General features: G+C 37.0%; 1 protein-coding gene across 1 annotated transcript in view; it reads left to right on the plus strand.

Moving 5' to 3' along the window:
• Window positions 1-13,515, plus strand: part of MIA2 (MIA SH3 domain ER export factor 2) — a 36,564-nt gene extending 23,049 nt beyond the window's left edge. The window contains exons 19-29 of the mRNA XM_075711793.1: window positions 676-777; window positions 2,085-2,145; window positions 2,433-2,468; window positions 3,430-3,497; window positions 4,223-4,305; window positions 4,660-4,791; window positions 6,687-6,839; window positions 8,276-8,407; window positions 11,415-11,491; window positions 11,902-12,127; window positions 12,973-13,515. Coding sequence (XP_075567908.1) covers window positions 676-777; window positions 2,085-2,145; window positions 2,433-2,468; window positions 3,430-3,497; window positions 4,223-4,305; window positions 4,660-4,791; window positions 6,687-6,839; window positions 8,276-8,407; window positions 11,415-11,491; window positions 11,902-12,127; window positions 12,973-13,124 — 1,222 coding nt within the window. The 3' untranslated portion in view covers window positions 13,125-13,515. The remainder of the gene's footprint in view (window positions 1-675; window positions 778-2,084; window positions 2,146-2,432; window positions 2,469-3,429; window positions 3,498-4,222; window positions 4,306-4,659; window positions 4,792-6,686; window positions 6,840-8,275; window positions 8,408-11,414; window positions 11,492-11,901; window positions 12,128-12,972) is intronic.
• Window positions 13,516-13,716: the final 201 nt, after the last annotated feature.

The following is a 13,716-nucleotide window of genomic DNA, read 5'->3' on the forward strand; positions in this document are numbered from 1 at the left end:
GAGTGGAGTGGGGAGAAGCTGGTGTGATGAGATAGCAGAATAAAAGAGGCTATGAGTATTAACAAGGCATCTTTTTGAAAGCTAGTCATGTTCAAACAAGGGAAATAGAGAAGTGGGAAATGAAGACTGAGTAGAAAAGAAGTTTAAGTCATGTTCAACAGATCCATGATTTAGACAGTTTGATAGCTAAGGACTGCTGTTACAGGAAAATGACTGGTTTATCCATTCAGGGCTGTATGCAGCAGTAGTATCCATGTGCGTTCTGCAGAATTACCTTGTGCATATTCTGTGGTCTGGAATGTGGGTTTTCTCTTCTGTAGTGCCCAATAAGGCATAAAAAAGAGGTACCTGGAAAGAGGGGGGGTTTTTAATAACCATTTTTTTAATAGCAAATGACAACCTTTTTCTTCTCCAGAAAATTATTTTTAAATGTAAAAAAGTTAGGAATAGTGGTAATGTAAATGTTTCATATAGAACAGTTAATGAACTGAATAAACTAATATGAACACAAACTAGCGCTATTTACGCCATTTCATACATTGCCTAGAAAACTGTTTATCTGAATAAATATCATGTATTCATCACGCCTAAAAAATTGGAATTTTTCTTGACAGACCAACTACAAAATTGTTGACTTGAAACAGAATTAACCACAGTTTTCGAATTTTCTTAAAGGAAGCTGACAGTAGAAGAGAGAGAACGCCTACAGAAAGAAGAAAAACTTTCTAAAGTAGATGAAAAAATTAATCATGCTGCTGAAGAACTAAACAGCTACAGGTAATTACAGATTTTAGTTGCTGTAATCATTTGTTCCAAAGTGAACAAAAGGCAGTAGAGAATTAATAAAAACACCAGCATAAGTGAATGTATTTTCTTCCAGTTTCTTTGTTTTTTGTGTGTGTATGTTACATGCTAGTTTCTGTGTAATAATACGTACTAAGGGAGTTTTTGCTTTGTTAAATAATTTGGGTATGGAAGATCATTGGCAACTTTTCTTCCATTAGAATGCTAATTGTATTGACATGTTAGCTTTAATGGAATGGTAGAAATGGGTCTCTAATCTAGTTCCTTTTACTGAACAGAGACAAAGATATGAAGTTGGGAAAATGCTGTGAAATAAATGCAAATGTTTTCCTACAGTTCCTAACATACTTATGTCGCATAGTTACAGTATTCTATTTCTGTATGTCTAAGCTTGTCAAATAGCACTGTTTAAAAACTTTACTAAAGTACTGTGATGTGGGAATGTTGTCTGTAGGTGTTTAACTGCTTTGCTCTGTTTTGTGTTACACCAGCTGTGTACCTCTGGTTTGTTTCTGTGGTTTCTCAAACTGTGGCATAATTCTTCAATCTGTAATGTATATTCCCCATCTTCCTTCAGCGTTTATGGGAGTATTGACTCTAACTGAACAATACTGACCAACAATGCTTCCTGAAGAGTTATTTAGATTAATTCTTTCTCTAGAATGTAAAGTTCTTGTAGACATTCTTCAGTATTCATACAGGAAGACAGAATTCACTTTTCCTGATTTAATCAGAATGTGAACTTTGTAGACATCTTAATTTTAAAGAGAATACTAATATTGCAGATATTAATAGTATAGTATAACCTAAGCAGTGAATGTGCACAGGGCAGCTGGCAGCAAAGGTGGCATCATACTTTCTGTGGTCTTGACATAATTTCAGTGCAAGCGACTGTCCCTCAGGGCTGACTGTGGTAGCCTGTGACAGAATGATGCTCCAGCCACATTGTTAGATTTGCTGAGCTGGGTGAGGCTGGCTGTTAGGGCATAGGTGGAGGGATGTCCTTTATATTGGGAACATATCGCAGATCACTGAAAAGTTGGGGAGATGTTGGGTTTTTTGGTTCTGTTCTTTTGTTTACCATCCTGTTTGCACTAATCTAGGGCCTAGAATTTCCACTGGTACTATAATTTTTATGTATTGCACAGGCCTAAGTGACAATACTGTCTTTTGGATAAAAAATTTTAATTATACCTTGTGCTTACCATTATGTTTACTGTATTTAAAATTACTTTACTCAACATTTTATTGCAATGTCATAAATCCTTATTTTGTTACAGACAGCGAGCAAAAGATCTTGAAGAAGAGCTAGAAAGAACCATTCGTTCATATCAGAATCAGGTATGTGCTTTGTGTCACTTACCATCTATGCCAAGCAGGAGGGATGTTCCTGCAACTGAAGTACCACTTTCAGCCAGGCTGTGATACTGTATTTATGCCATCTGGTTTTGACTGACACAATTTCATAGCAAAGATCACCAGATAACTTTATTAAAAAGTTACATTTTAAGTTTAGATGTCTCATTATAAATTATCCACACACATTAAATTTACAAGTAAGAGCATATACTCAATCTTAAGTTTTCTTTTTTAGATGAATAATCATCTAATAAATCTCTCTTTCACAGATTACTTCACATGAGAAAAAAGCTCATGATAACTGGGTAAGTACCAAATACTGAATTTTCTGAACTTTGTGCATCTTCCTTTTCAGTGATTTTTAATAGCTTGCTTTATCACTTTTCTGTTTCTTATTAAAAACAGATAATCAAAATTAACTCTAACCTGTCACCTTTAAACTTATGGATTTCTTGCAGAAATACACAAAAGCATGTTAGAAATACTTCTGTCATATAAAATAGTTGGAATAATTAAGACTGATACCTATGAGCACAGTAGAATGATATTACAATATTATTTGCTATAGCAATAAATCTGCTGGAATAACATGTTACCATTTAACAAGTGTGTGACATTTTGCTAATAATAAAAGCTTTTGGCCTTGTTTCAATGCCATTTTAATATTTTCCCTGGATGCACTTCACTCCTTTTATCTACTAATGGAAGACATTATGTCCTGTGAGAACAGTATGTTCCATTGACAGCTTCCTAAGAATGTTGCTACAAAATCCATTTTTACCTTTTTTTTTCCAAACAGGAAATTTTAAAATGTCTCCTGACTAATACATTCTTCAGTTTCACAGAATGGTCTGTATAAGATAGAATCCTGTTGAAAGCTATGGCGCTTCGTGGTCATAATTTTACAGTTTTTAACTATATGATTCTAAATTAAAACTTTCTTCTATAAAATTTGAGACTTTAATTCTTGTACATAATCTGTAGGTGCTTCAAAGCAGCTATAGTCAAAGAAATGCATTTCTGCAGTTTTAAGAACCTGCAGGAAAGCCATATTCCTCAAAAATTTGGGTAGTAGAGCTGCTAATGTAATTTGGTGACATATGTGAGGCTCTGTTTCATATGCTTTATACAGGAGTCATATCTTGTGAAAATAGTCACACACTTCAAATAGAAAAAATGTCTTGAATCTAGGACCTGTCACGTTTATGAAGCATTTAATTAATAAATAGCAATACCTAAGTATGTGATTTTTGTCCCTCCCCAAAGCTGACAGCCCGAGCAGCTGAAAGACACCTCAATGATATAAAAAAAGAAAATGCACATAACAGACAAAAGTAAGTGCAGTCCTGATCTAACTCTAAACAAATGCAATTTGGCATGTGAGTATGTTTTGGATTTATGCAATTTGGTATTTTCTAGATCTGTGTTAATCCGTTGTGGCCCAAACAGGGCAGAGGGATCACAGTGTTCCATTGGAGTTCTGAAAGAGAGTCATTTGAGCATTCCTGTAATGATAACATGCAAGAAAGGAAAACCTTAAGAACTGTGGGAAGTACTGAAATATTTCAGGAAAGAAGCAGAATGTAGTACTAGAACGCAAAGGTTTTGGGGGTTTGAGTTTTGTTTGTTTTAAGTAAGTACGTATCAACCAGAAGTCATGGTTACCTAATGATTTTACAGCTTATCTCAGAAATTAATACTGAGCTAACAGTGAGGGTAGTTGTAAGGAACCTTTAGGTGTGAAATTAACTAATATTTGGAGCACAGTGGAGAGTACTCGTGACAGTAATGTCATGCTAGGAATTGTGGCATCTAATGTGCCACTTAAGAATTCCTGAAAGTATTTCTCTACGCTGCTGTATTTAAGCTGTTAATTCAGAAGATGAAGTGCTGAATTTCAGAGTTCTGTGACATCCTTTGTTGTCTGTCTTTTTATTTAGGGAATAAAATACCTTGCTTCATTAACCCTTTAAGTAGAACGCCTAGCAGTAAATGGTGCAGTCCAGTAAAACTTTTGCACTACTTGGTTATTTACTACTTTTTTGTTGTTTATTTGCAGATTAACTGAAACAGAATTTAAACTTGACCTTTTAGAAAAAGATCCTTATGCTCTTGATGTTCCAGTTAGACCATTTGGCAGAGGTACAGTATTGAATTGTGAAATAGAGCCTAATTGTTTTGGTTTTGTTTCCTAAGACCACACATATGTAATTGTTTGAAAACTATCTTGGCCATGTGTATGTACAAATAACAGTCATTTAAAAAAATAATTGGGTCGTAAGTGACTCTAGGTCATGTTGAGTATTTTGTTGAAACTAAGAGCATTTGTAGTATCGATGAGAGTAGACTGGGAATATGATACACATGGTAATTAGAGCACAATTTTCATTTCACTTATACAATTTAGTTTTAAACTTCACCTGAGAAGTTAACTACTTTATACAGTTTGCTAAACTAAATATTGTGAACTTGAGTATTTTGTTTTAACTGTTCCAGAGCATTCCCCATATGGACCCTCACCAATGGGCCGGCCTTCATCTGAAACAAGAGCTTTTCTTTCCCCTCCAACTTTATTGGAGGGTCCTTTAAGGCTTTCACCTATGCTTCCAGGTGGAGGAGGAGGAAGAGGTACAATTCTTAAACTTGAAAAATGTATCTATTCTGGATTTCACTCTCCTCTACTATAAACCTGTCACACCTTTTCCTCTTGCTGGTGACAAAAAGTATTAAAACAACCAATTCAATATATACAGTTAATTGGACAAACTCTTCCTGTTTTTCAGCTTGCTTCTAAAGCTGTCTAATGTGTAACAGTACAATAGAAAACATAGTTGGTACTAGTGGGTTGGTCAGTGGATTTACTTTAGAAGCATAGATTGAGAAAACTGAAAAGCCCAACTATCAGTCTTACTTTATTTCTTGGACAAATGGGGTTCTGCTGAAATAAACTTAGGATTTTGAAGTAAACAAAAGTGATTAGTTTTCTGAAGAAAAAATACTGCCACTTCCATCTCATTGGTCTACAGTCGGTGAGAGGAAGAGAAGGGTACCTGTGTTGTCAAAAACATGAGACAGTTTTATTGGGGGTCGTGATACTAGAAAGTTACTGATTGAGTAAATTGTTTTCCTCCCTTTGTTCTAAATTTGAGGCAGTTGTTATACGTGGAGGCAGTTTCTTCCCTAGTGATAAAAGGGACCAGGAAGGTTGTGTGTAAGGAGTGAAATGCAGCGATTGAGGAGTAGGTGAAAGCAAGCCCTGGTGTCATGGGTTGTAAGGGAAGAAAAACACTGTTCCTTCATATTTTTGATGTTGATGGAAATAGTGTATATAAATGCTAGAGTGGAGTTCAGCATCTGTTACAGGTAATAAAGAAGCTACTATTTAGTTTACTACTGCTATTACACCTGCTGAAACCTGTACTTATTTCATGGGAAATATGTCTAAATGTGTATTCTATAAGGATTTCACTAATCAACATTGATTTTTAAAAGACCAGCATGGACTGTTTATTTACTTTAATTCTTTGTAAAAAGCATATCCAGGTGCATATGAAAGTTGATTCATTTTCTAAGTCAGAAAAAAGCTTGAGATTGAGTGTTCAACTGTACCTATACCACACACAAGCAAAATCGTACTTGACTATTTGTATAGAGACAGTAAGTAATGAAACTGAGCTGTCCAATGTATCTTTAATTTTAGCTCAGCTGTTGCTGGTGAGGAAGAGTAAAAACTAGATTTCAGGATGCAGTATTAGCTAGGAAAGAGACTATGCGAAGGCATAACTGCTGCCCATTTCACCACGGAGCACTAATGTAACTTGAGCAGATTATACAAATGATGTGTTTAAATAATGCCAGCTATGGAATGATTACAGTGCTCAATTTTAGGTTGAATCTTAGGATAGAGTATTAAGAGAATGATACCAGAATTCAGTATTTATGTCATTTTTCAGACCAAATCTATTTTAAAAGAAGTTTGCAACCTAAAATCACTAACTGTTACAGTTTCTCTTGCACTTCGTTATGTGTTGACCTGGTCTTCTCTTATTTCTTTTTTCTTGAATAAAGCATTAGAAAGAACCAGAAGAGTGTTGAATGTAATGTGGATGTTTTCTTACAATGAGGGTATTAACTTTCAGTGCGCTAATTTTTAGTTTGATTAGCAGCAGTTTTTTTTAGCACTGAGAAGCTGATTTATCATGAGGGCACTAGTTTCTCACATTTGAATGAACTGAAACTCTTAATTTTATTTTATTTATTTTTTTTTTTAAATTACAGGTACTCTAGATTGCACTCTTGTTGAAGTAAGACTTTTTCATTCCAAACAAACCTTTTAAACACTTCTAGTAAACATAACTGGTCATCAGCAAACAGCTGGAGAGTCCTGTGGAGCCACGCGCCTCTCAAATCTTGACAGTGTTGGCATTCCATGATTTATTTTACTATTTTCAGACTTAATGAAGACAGCCATAATAGAGGATTTAAAATACCTGGGTAAATAGCTGTCTGATTTCTTCGATTAGGATCCAGAGGACCAACTGGCATGTATGAAGCTGGTAATGAAAGAGGAGAGCTGAGTTCTGATAGATTAACTGATCCCCACAGACCACCATCAGATACTGGATCCCTGTCTCCTCCTTGGGACAGAGAACGCAGGATAATTCTGCCTCCACCAGGTAAAAAAATCTGCTTAACTACTCTATCTATGGAAAAATGGAGTTATTGACTTGTAGTGTATATAATTAAGTATTTTTTGGTTAAAAATACAAAATGTTTTCTTGGAACTGCATGTGCAACTGCACTGGAATGTTTTGTGGCTTTTGTTTTTAATTGTAGTTTTTTTCCTCTTCTTGAATGGTGCGGTTCACTTGTCCTTCTTCAAGAAAGGACAAGTATTCTTGTCCTTCAAGACAGCATACTGTCTTTTAAATGTGTATTGGTACTAGCAGTGTACAATCAGCTGTTCAGTTTCATCATTTTACTGGGGGCATGTTTAGTGCATCAAAAGACCTGTCTGGGCTGGATAATTAATAAGAGACCTAAGAAAGTAAAAAGTTTTAATGGTACGTTAGCCTTAAATAAATAAATAAAAGCTAGCTAATGTTGAAAACTACTAAGTTGTTTTGTTTTTTTTTTAATTTATGTTAATAGTACAGAAGTACCATGATACAGTCATCCTGTTCAGTACATATTTTCATGTTGATACTGCCTCTTTGGTAATCAACAACAACAAAATAAGTCTTCACTCTCACTTCTTCAGCTAAACATCTGTACTGCATACTATTCAGTCAAGGAAGACAGAGATAAATCAAAGAGGATACTACCGATATTTCTAAAGTAAACAGTGCAGGGGGAAGGAAAACCTTCCTGTATACCTGTAATACAGAAGAAAAAATGCTACAAGTTAAAAAAAAAATGAAAAATTAGGTATAGAGATTGAAGCACCTCAATTATTAGATGCAGCAAGCAATATTGTAGTTGCTACACATCTGTGTGAAAGCCTGATGATAAAACTCAAATTCCACTCAGGATGCAGTTTCTCATTTGCCAGATCTGATCTATTGACGGGATACTGCAGAGGGGTAATCTTGTTTCCTTGACCTGAGCTGTGTTCTTACCCCATTTTTGCTCTTGGATCTCACTGATACAGTTTGTCTTGTAGCTGCATGATTGCTAGGTGTGATGCAAGGAAGTTGGTGGAAACACATTACAGCACTATGACACGTAACAGGAAATGGGACTCATCTAAGTGTGCCTTAAAATGTATAGTAAATAGTTTTGCCTTTGACCTTCATTGCTGTGCTGAACCTTTGTTTCAAGGCCCCACTGTTTATAACTTAGGTAGTCATAACTTTCAAAATTCTACTGTATGTTAAACCAAAAATCAATTAACTTTTCTCTTTTGCAGCTTCTTAGAAACATAAGCTATAGTACCTACTTGGTGGGATTCTTATGTTTGGGGTTTTTAAAGATTGTTTGCTCACCCTGATTAATCGTCACTTTGGATATTTACAAGAGCATAAGATATCCTGAGAATTTTGCTGGTCTAAAATTGTATGGAATGGGGGGAATAAGTCTTCACTGACCTGTTTCGTGATTTCTTCAATGTTAGTTGAGCCTTACACTGATGCAGTTCTTCCTCCTCGAAGACAAGAAAGATTTTTCCCTAATCCTCCAAATACTGGAAGACTTTCTGGACCAGCAGAACTACGAACTTACAATGTGCAGTCTTTTGATAAAACAGGTGGGAATTGCTTCCATGATGCTATCAAATGGAGAATCTCAGTATAGGTTGACTATATGTAGTAAGCCATGGTAAGAGGACAACTTTATAGCTACCACAGACCTAACGTTCCATTGTGTAAAAACATTTTAACACCTGCTAGTCTTGATGCAGTCTTTCCCTATTGTCAACAATAGCAGTCTCTTCTGTCAGGTGGATGGGATTCAGTGAATGGTAGTCATGAGGTATTTTCTTTATCCACCTTCACTGTTCTGTGTGCTAACCATTCAGGCTTGGCCTTGAGTCTGTTTTGGCCCCTCCCAGGAGGCTCACCACAGCGTTAAAGTGTCACAAGCCTTTACTTGCATTTCCATGCCACGTTTGGTTAAGTTAGAAACTTTCTGAGTTAGAGTCAGTAAGACTGAAAGAGTAATGGCAAAATCTTCAAATATCCACTGGCTTTGCATACTGAACTAGAAGGTCCTGAGGCTGCCTCCTTCAAACTGTTTACCATACTTGCAGCTTTTGGTAGTTCACAGCACAGTTGCCCCCAACTTAATCACGATTTTACTGACCCAAGTACCATTTGTTTTAAATTGGCCAATTACATAAATTCTAGTTTGTGATGCTTAGCAACTACCAGAAGCTCAGAGGCAAAGTTTTGGTGACTTAAACCTTATCACTGAGACAGTTGAAGAGCTTAAAGCCTTAATACTTACTAAACAGTTTTCATCCTTATTTAATGCCTAGTAAGTCACATGTGTCTGAGTCATCAGCTAGGTTGAAGCCATTAAACTCAGAATAGAAACTTAGCCACCTAGTATTCAGGTACTCATATGATTAGTAGTAAGTTACCATCTTCGTTGCACCGTTTTTGGCAATAGGAGAGAGAACCTTTGTTACTTGGCATCATAATGTGAGAACTGGGAATGCTGAATTCTCTTTCAGGTTGAAGGTTCAGGTTTTACAGGAAACTGTTCTCTACTGGAAGACAATTCTGTTCCTGTACAGCCACTCACCTCTCAACCCACTTCCCCAAGCCTCTCTGTGTTTCACTTCTGCTTTCTACAACTTTGTATTCCACTGAGGTGCTTCAGCATCCAGGTGGTAGAAGACTGAAGGACAGAAGTGCACCGTCTTTGCGCTCATTTCTTGTATCCATTTTTACCCTTTTCTTCAGCTCCTGGCAAGCAACAAAAAATTAAAAAGCTGTATTCATTTCTTGGGCAGTTAAAAACCTACCTAATGGAAACAGGGTTTTGGATAACCTTGCTGCCAGGATTTAGCAGGTCATTAAGCATATGTGAATGTTGCTTTTTAGAGGCATATAATTTCACTAGACTTGGGTGAGTATTTGTAAAAATAGGAACGTCATGTGTGTCCGTCCGTGTCCCCCCCCCCCCCCCCCCAAATTAAAAAAAAAACCCACCCCATCCAACACATACCATCTGACTTCAGAACAGCAACGTCTCACAGTATTGAAATCTAGGCTCCAACTCTAAAGAGTGAATGAGGTACACTTTCTCAATAAGATGATCAAAATGTTATTTAAAGTGAACAAAATGATACACCTTTTCCGAAGCTGAGATGGCCAACTACAAAAACTTTAAACTTGAGGCAGATAACTGGAGCAGGAAACTTCTTGTCAGAAATGATGGTTAAAGCTTGACAGTTTGTGAGGAACTTTACAAGCATTTAAAATGGAAAGTGTTATGCAACATAAGTATCAAGGCATGAATATTCTCTGTGTGACATAAACAGTTAAAATGCTTCAGATTGTTCAGTAACAGTATCTTCAACAAAGGCAGGGCCTGCTTGAAATGTTGTGTCATTTAGATTTTTTGAAAAGACCTATCTGTTCATTGAGAAAAGAGCTTGCTTTGCTTCAGAGGAGAAGAAATACAACATGTAGATGGAAAATCTGTCACTTGTTAGAAGTATTGTTTTGGTCATGTGCTTTTTAGTAGTATTATCTTTATTCAGGCAGAAGTACAAGAAAGCAGTATTTTTCAAATCTCAGGTTTGTTGTTTTGGGTTTTTTGGTTGTGTTTTGTGCTTTGGGTTTTTCGTTGTTTTGTTTTCTTTTTTTTTTTTAAGAAAGGAGTACATTTAGTGAATATATTCTGTATATTTATATCCAGTCAGATTCTTCTCTGACAAGTCCCTTTAATAATTTTCTCCAGTTGTTACTGAAAATACTTGTTCTCAGGGAAGTATAAAGGTAAAAACACTGAAGATCCTATTTATTTCTTAATTTATAAAGTGAGTACAGCACATAAGAGGTCGTTTCCAATCTTAATGATTCCTAGTTTTTACTTTCATTATAAATGAAACCCAGCCACCAAGCCAGGAAACATGAAATTGCTACTCTACCCTTAATTGGTTTAGTGGTGGACTTGGTAATGTTAGGTTGATGGTTGGACTGGATGATCTTAAAGGTCTTTTCCAACCTAAACGATTCTGTGATTCTATGATTATTCTTATTTCTGAACGCTCATCCGGAACTGATGTAGTTCTGAAAGTCTCCTTGGTGTTCAGCAACTATGGAAGGAATCAGTTTTTGTCAAACTTCAATAGAATTGCTGTCGAGCTCTATGCCAAGAGCATATCATAGTGCAGTCACTCCCAGTGTGGGACTTACCAAAGAAATAAAGTATTAGCAGGAGGGAGGGGAAAAATGGAACTGCTACAGTAATGTTAAGATGTATCACTAGGAAAATGTACTTTTAACTTCTAAAAAAATGCTAAAATGGAAGAAAAAGTCTTATTTTGATACAAGAAACTTTGGTAAAAGCTGTAACCTCATAATTCATGTGCAACCTGTACAGAAGTTGCAGAAAATACGCAGGCATAGCTTTGTGTTCCTCAGTTGTCTTTCAGTCTGTCTGCAGAACAGTTGCTTGGTACAGTGACACTTTTTTTCTTTTTTTCTTGCTTATATATCCTGATTTCGGGGAAAAAAATCCTGAAATTGGTGGTGGGGAGAAGGAGGTCAGCACTCAGTAACTTGTTTAACTTTTACATACAGATGGACAAGCATCTTCAGAAAATAGCCCACAGACGGAACCGAGTGGAAATGGGATGAAAGATCATTCTAATCTTAGTGTAAGTAGCTAAACAGAAACTTGATTTAAACAGGCTTTAATTTTCTGCAAAATATTTAGGAAAACTTGTCACTAGTACATTGGTCACATATTGCACTGTGCAGTCCAAATTATAAGATTGTATGTATACTTGTATCACAGCACTTACTGTCTTGTGAATTAATTTTGTTGTGTGACTAATATAATCCCTGCTGAAAATTAATTATAGCCCAAAAGATGAAAGTATGGTCAAGCCGATTGTCAGTGAACATAGATAGCCTTGCTCAGGATTATGCTGTAGCTAAGGCAGAGGTGGAAGTAGCTGTTAGCTAGTGTGACAGTCTGCATGAAAGCGGGCCTGATGGGATTGGGGGTGTTCCCTCCCCTTATCCCTTTCTCTGAGCTGACTTCCGTGTTTTCATTGTGTTGCAGAACTCGCTACCTGATCAGTCGCTGGCATCTGAAAGCGAAGCCGTCAGTTCAGGGTTTGGTCCTCCACCTTTCCCTCCAGTCAGACCTCCGTTGATGCCTGTGGATCCTAGAGCACCTTTCATGAGACGAGCACCTCCTTTTCCTCCCCCTCCTCCTGCTGGCATGTATGGACCACGTGAATGTTTTCCAGTACGAGACTTTGGGCTTCCGCGCCCTCCACTGCCAAGTACGTAGCTTTTGCCAGCATTTACTTCAAATTGATGAACATGAGTGCTTTGTGCAGGTAGCGAGTTACCGCACTGGGTGAACACTTAAATCTTTATTTGCATGTACTACTTGTCAGTTCAACTAACCGGGAGCATCTTTTCTGATGAAGGTTAATTGTGTTGTACACTTTCTTCCTCACAGTTGCTCATATTGATAATGTTTTTACAAATACTGGCTTTGGCTGGAAAATACACATACGCACACTGTTCAGCATTTAAAGGGTTCTTTTTTGGGTAGGAAAGCAAGTAGATGCTTACACTAATCCTTTTCCTCCTACGAGGTTGCATCATACATAAATCTTAGTTTCATCCTTTAGCTCTGAGGTATGCTAGTGTCCATACAAAGGGGTGGGCATTTGGGACGTGCTTGCCAATTGTTTTTCCTTGGAGTTTTCATTAGTGGAGCAAGACTTGAGTATCAGACCAAAGGCTCCTGCTGTTCTCTGATTAACCTGTGAAGAACTAAACAGTTATCTTCCAAAGTATCTGTAAGGTGTGACAGCCATAGGCTGCTACAGCAGGCCAAAGGTGATGGTGGCAGCAGCAGCCCATTACTGGACACTGACTGGCTGCAGCTGTGAGCCTGTGGCAGGTAGCTATGGAGAAAAGTCATCTTTTTGTCCTCCCCTGCTCCCCCTTGCTAGCATCTTTGTCTCTTTGGAGCATAACGCTTAACCTAGGTCTACTTTGTGACTTCTGTTTAGGTAGGCCATTGCTGAGCAATAAAGATACGTGGGGTAGGAAGAGCAGGTATGTGTGTGCTGCTGTGATTGATTCTAACTGGACTACTCTGATTCTCTCACAGTAAGAAATCCATTTCCAATGAGATCTTATCCTCACTATCCACTGCAGCGACCTGCATTTTTGCCTCCACCACCACCTCCTGAAAACAGAGTTGAGCCACCTCAGTCAAATCCATCAGCTGCAGAACAACCAGAACCACAGCAAGAGACTTGACAGAGTCATTTGAGCAACATGCTGAACCGTCTGTACTCTTCTAATGGCATTTTTCCTTGTGTTAAGTAACCATTGTTACTTAGGGATATATAAACTACTTTGCTCAAATTGAAGCTTAATAGAAAATTCTCAGGATAGTATTTTGTAAATAGAGAATGAAATAACTATGAATATTGTGAATAAGTGATTTCCATTGTACAATAGTCATTTTAAATTAAGTATTTCTAACTTGAGTAATCTCTTCAGAGGTGTATAAAATTAAATCATGTGAACCGTATTTTAAAAGCCAGCTCTTTTGTCCTTGTTTAGCTGTACAGGGAATCTCTCTGCATGCCAAAAGTGATTCTTGCTGCTTTATGAATAAAATGTGAAAACAAATTGAAACCGTTAATAAAAGTCTACTGAAAATGAAGGCAATTGTCACTGTTAGCATGGTACTATACAAGAAGGTGAAGTGAAGAAGAATTAGTATCATTCCCTACTACATACATACTCTGTTAATGACCTCATAGGTAATCTTTCAGCTGTCAAAACTTTACAAAGTGGCAGTTGTCCTACCAGTACAGTGGGAGGGAAGGGGAAGCAGAAATCT

The sequence above is a fragment of the Pelecanus crispus genome, chromosome 6, assembly GCF_030463565.1.
Source record: "Pelecanus crispus isolate bPelCri1 chromosome 6, bPelCri1.pri, whole genome shotgun sequence".
In the NCBI taxonomy this organism is placed as follows: domain Eukaryota; kingdom Metazoa; phylum Chordata; class Aves; order Pelecaniformes; family Pelecanidae; genus Pelecanus; species Pelecanus crispus.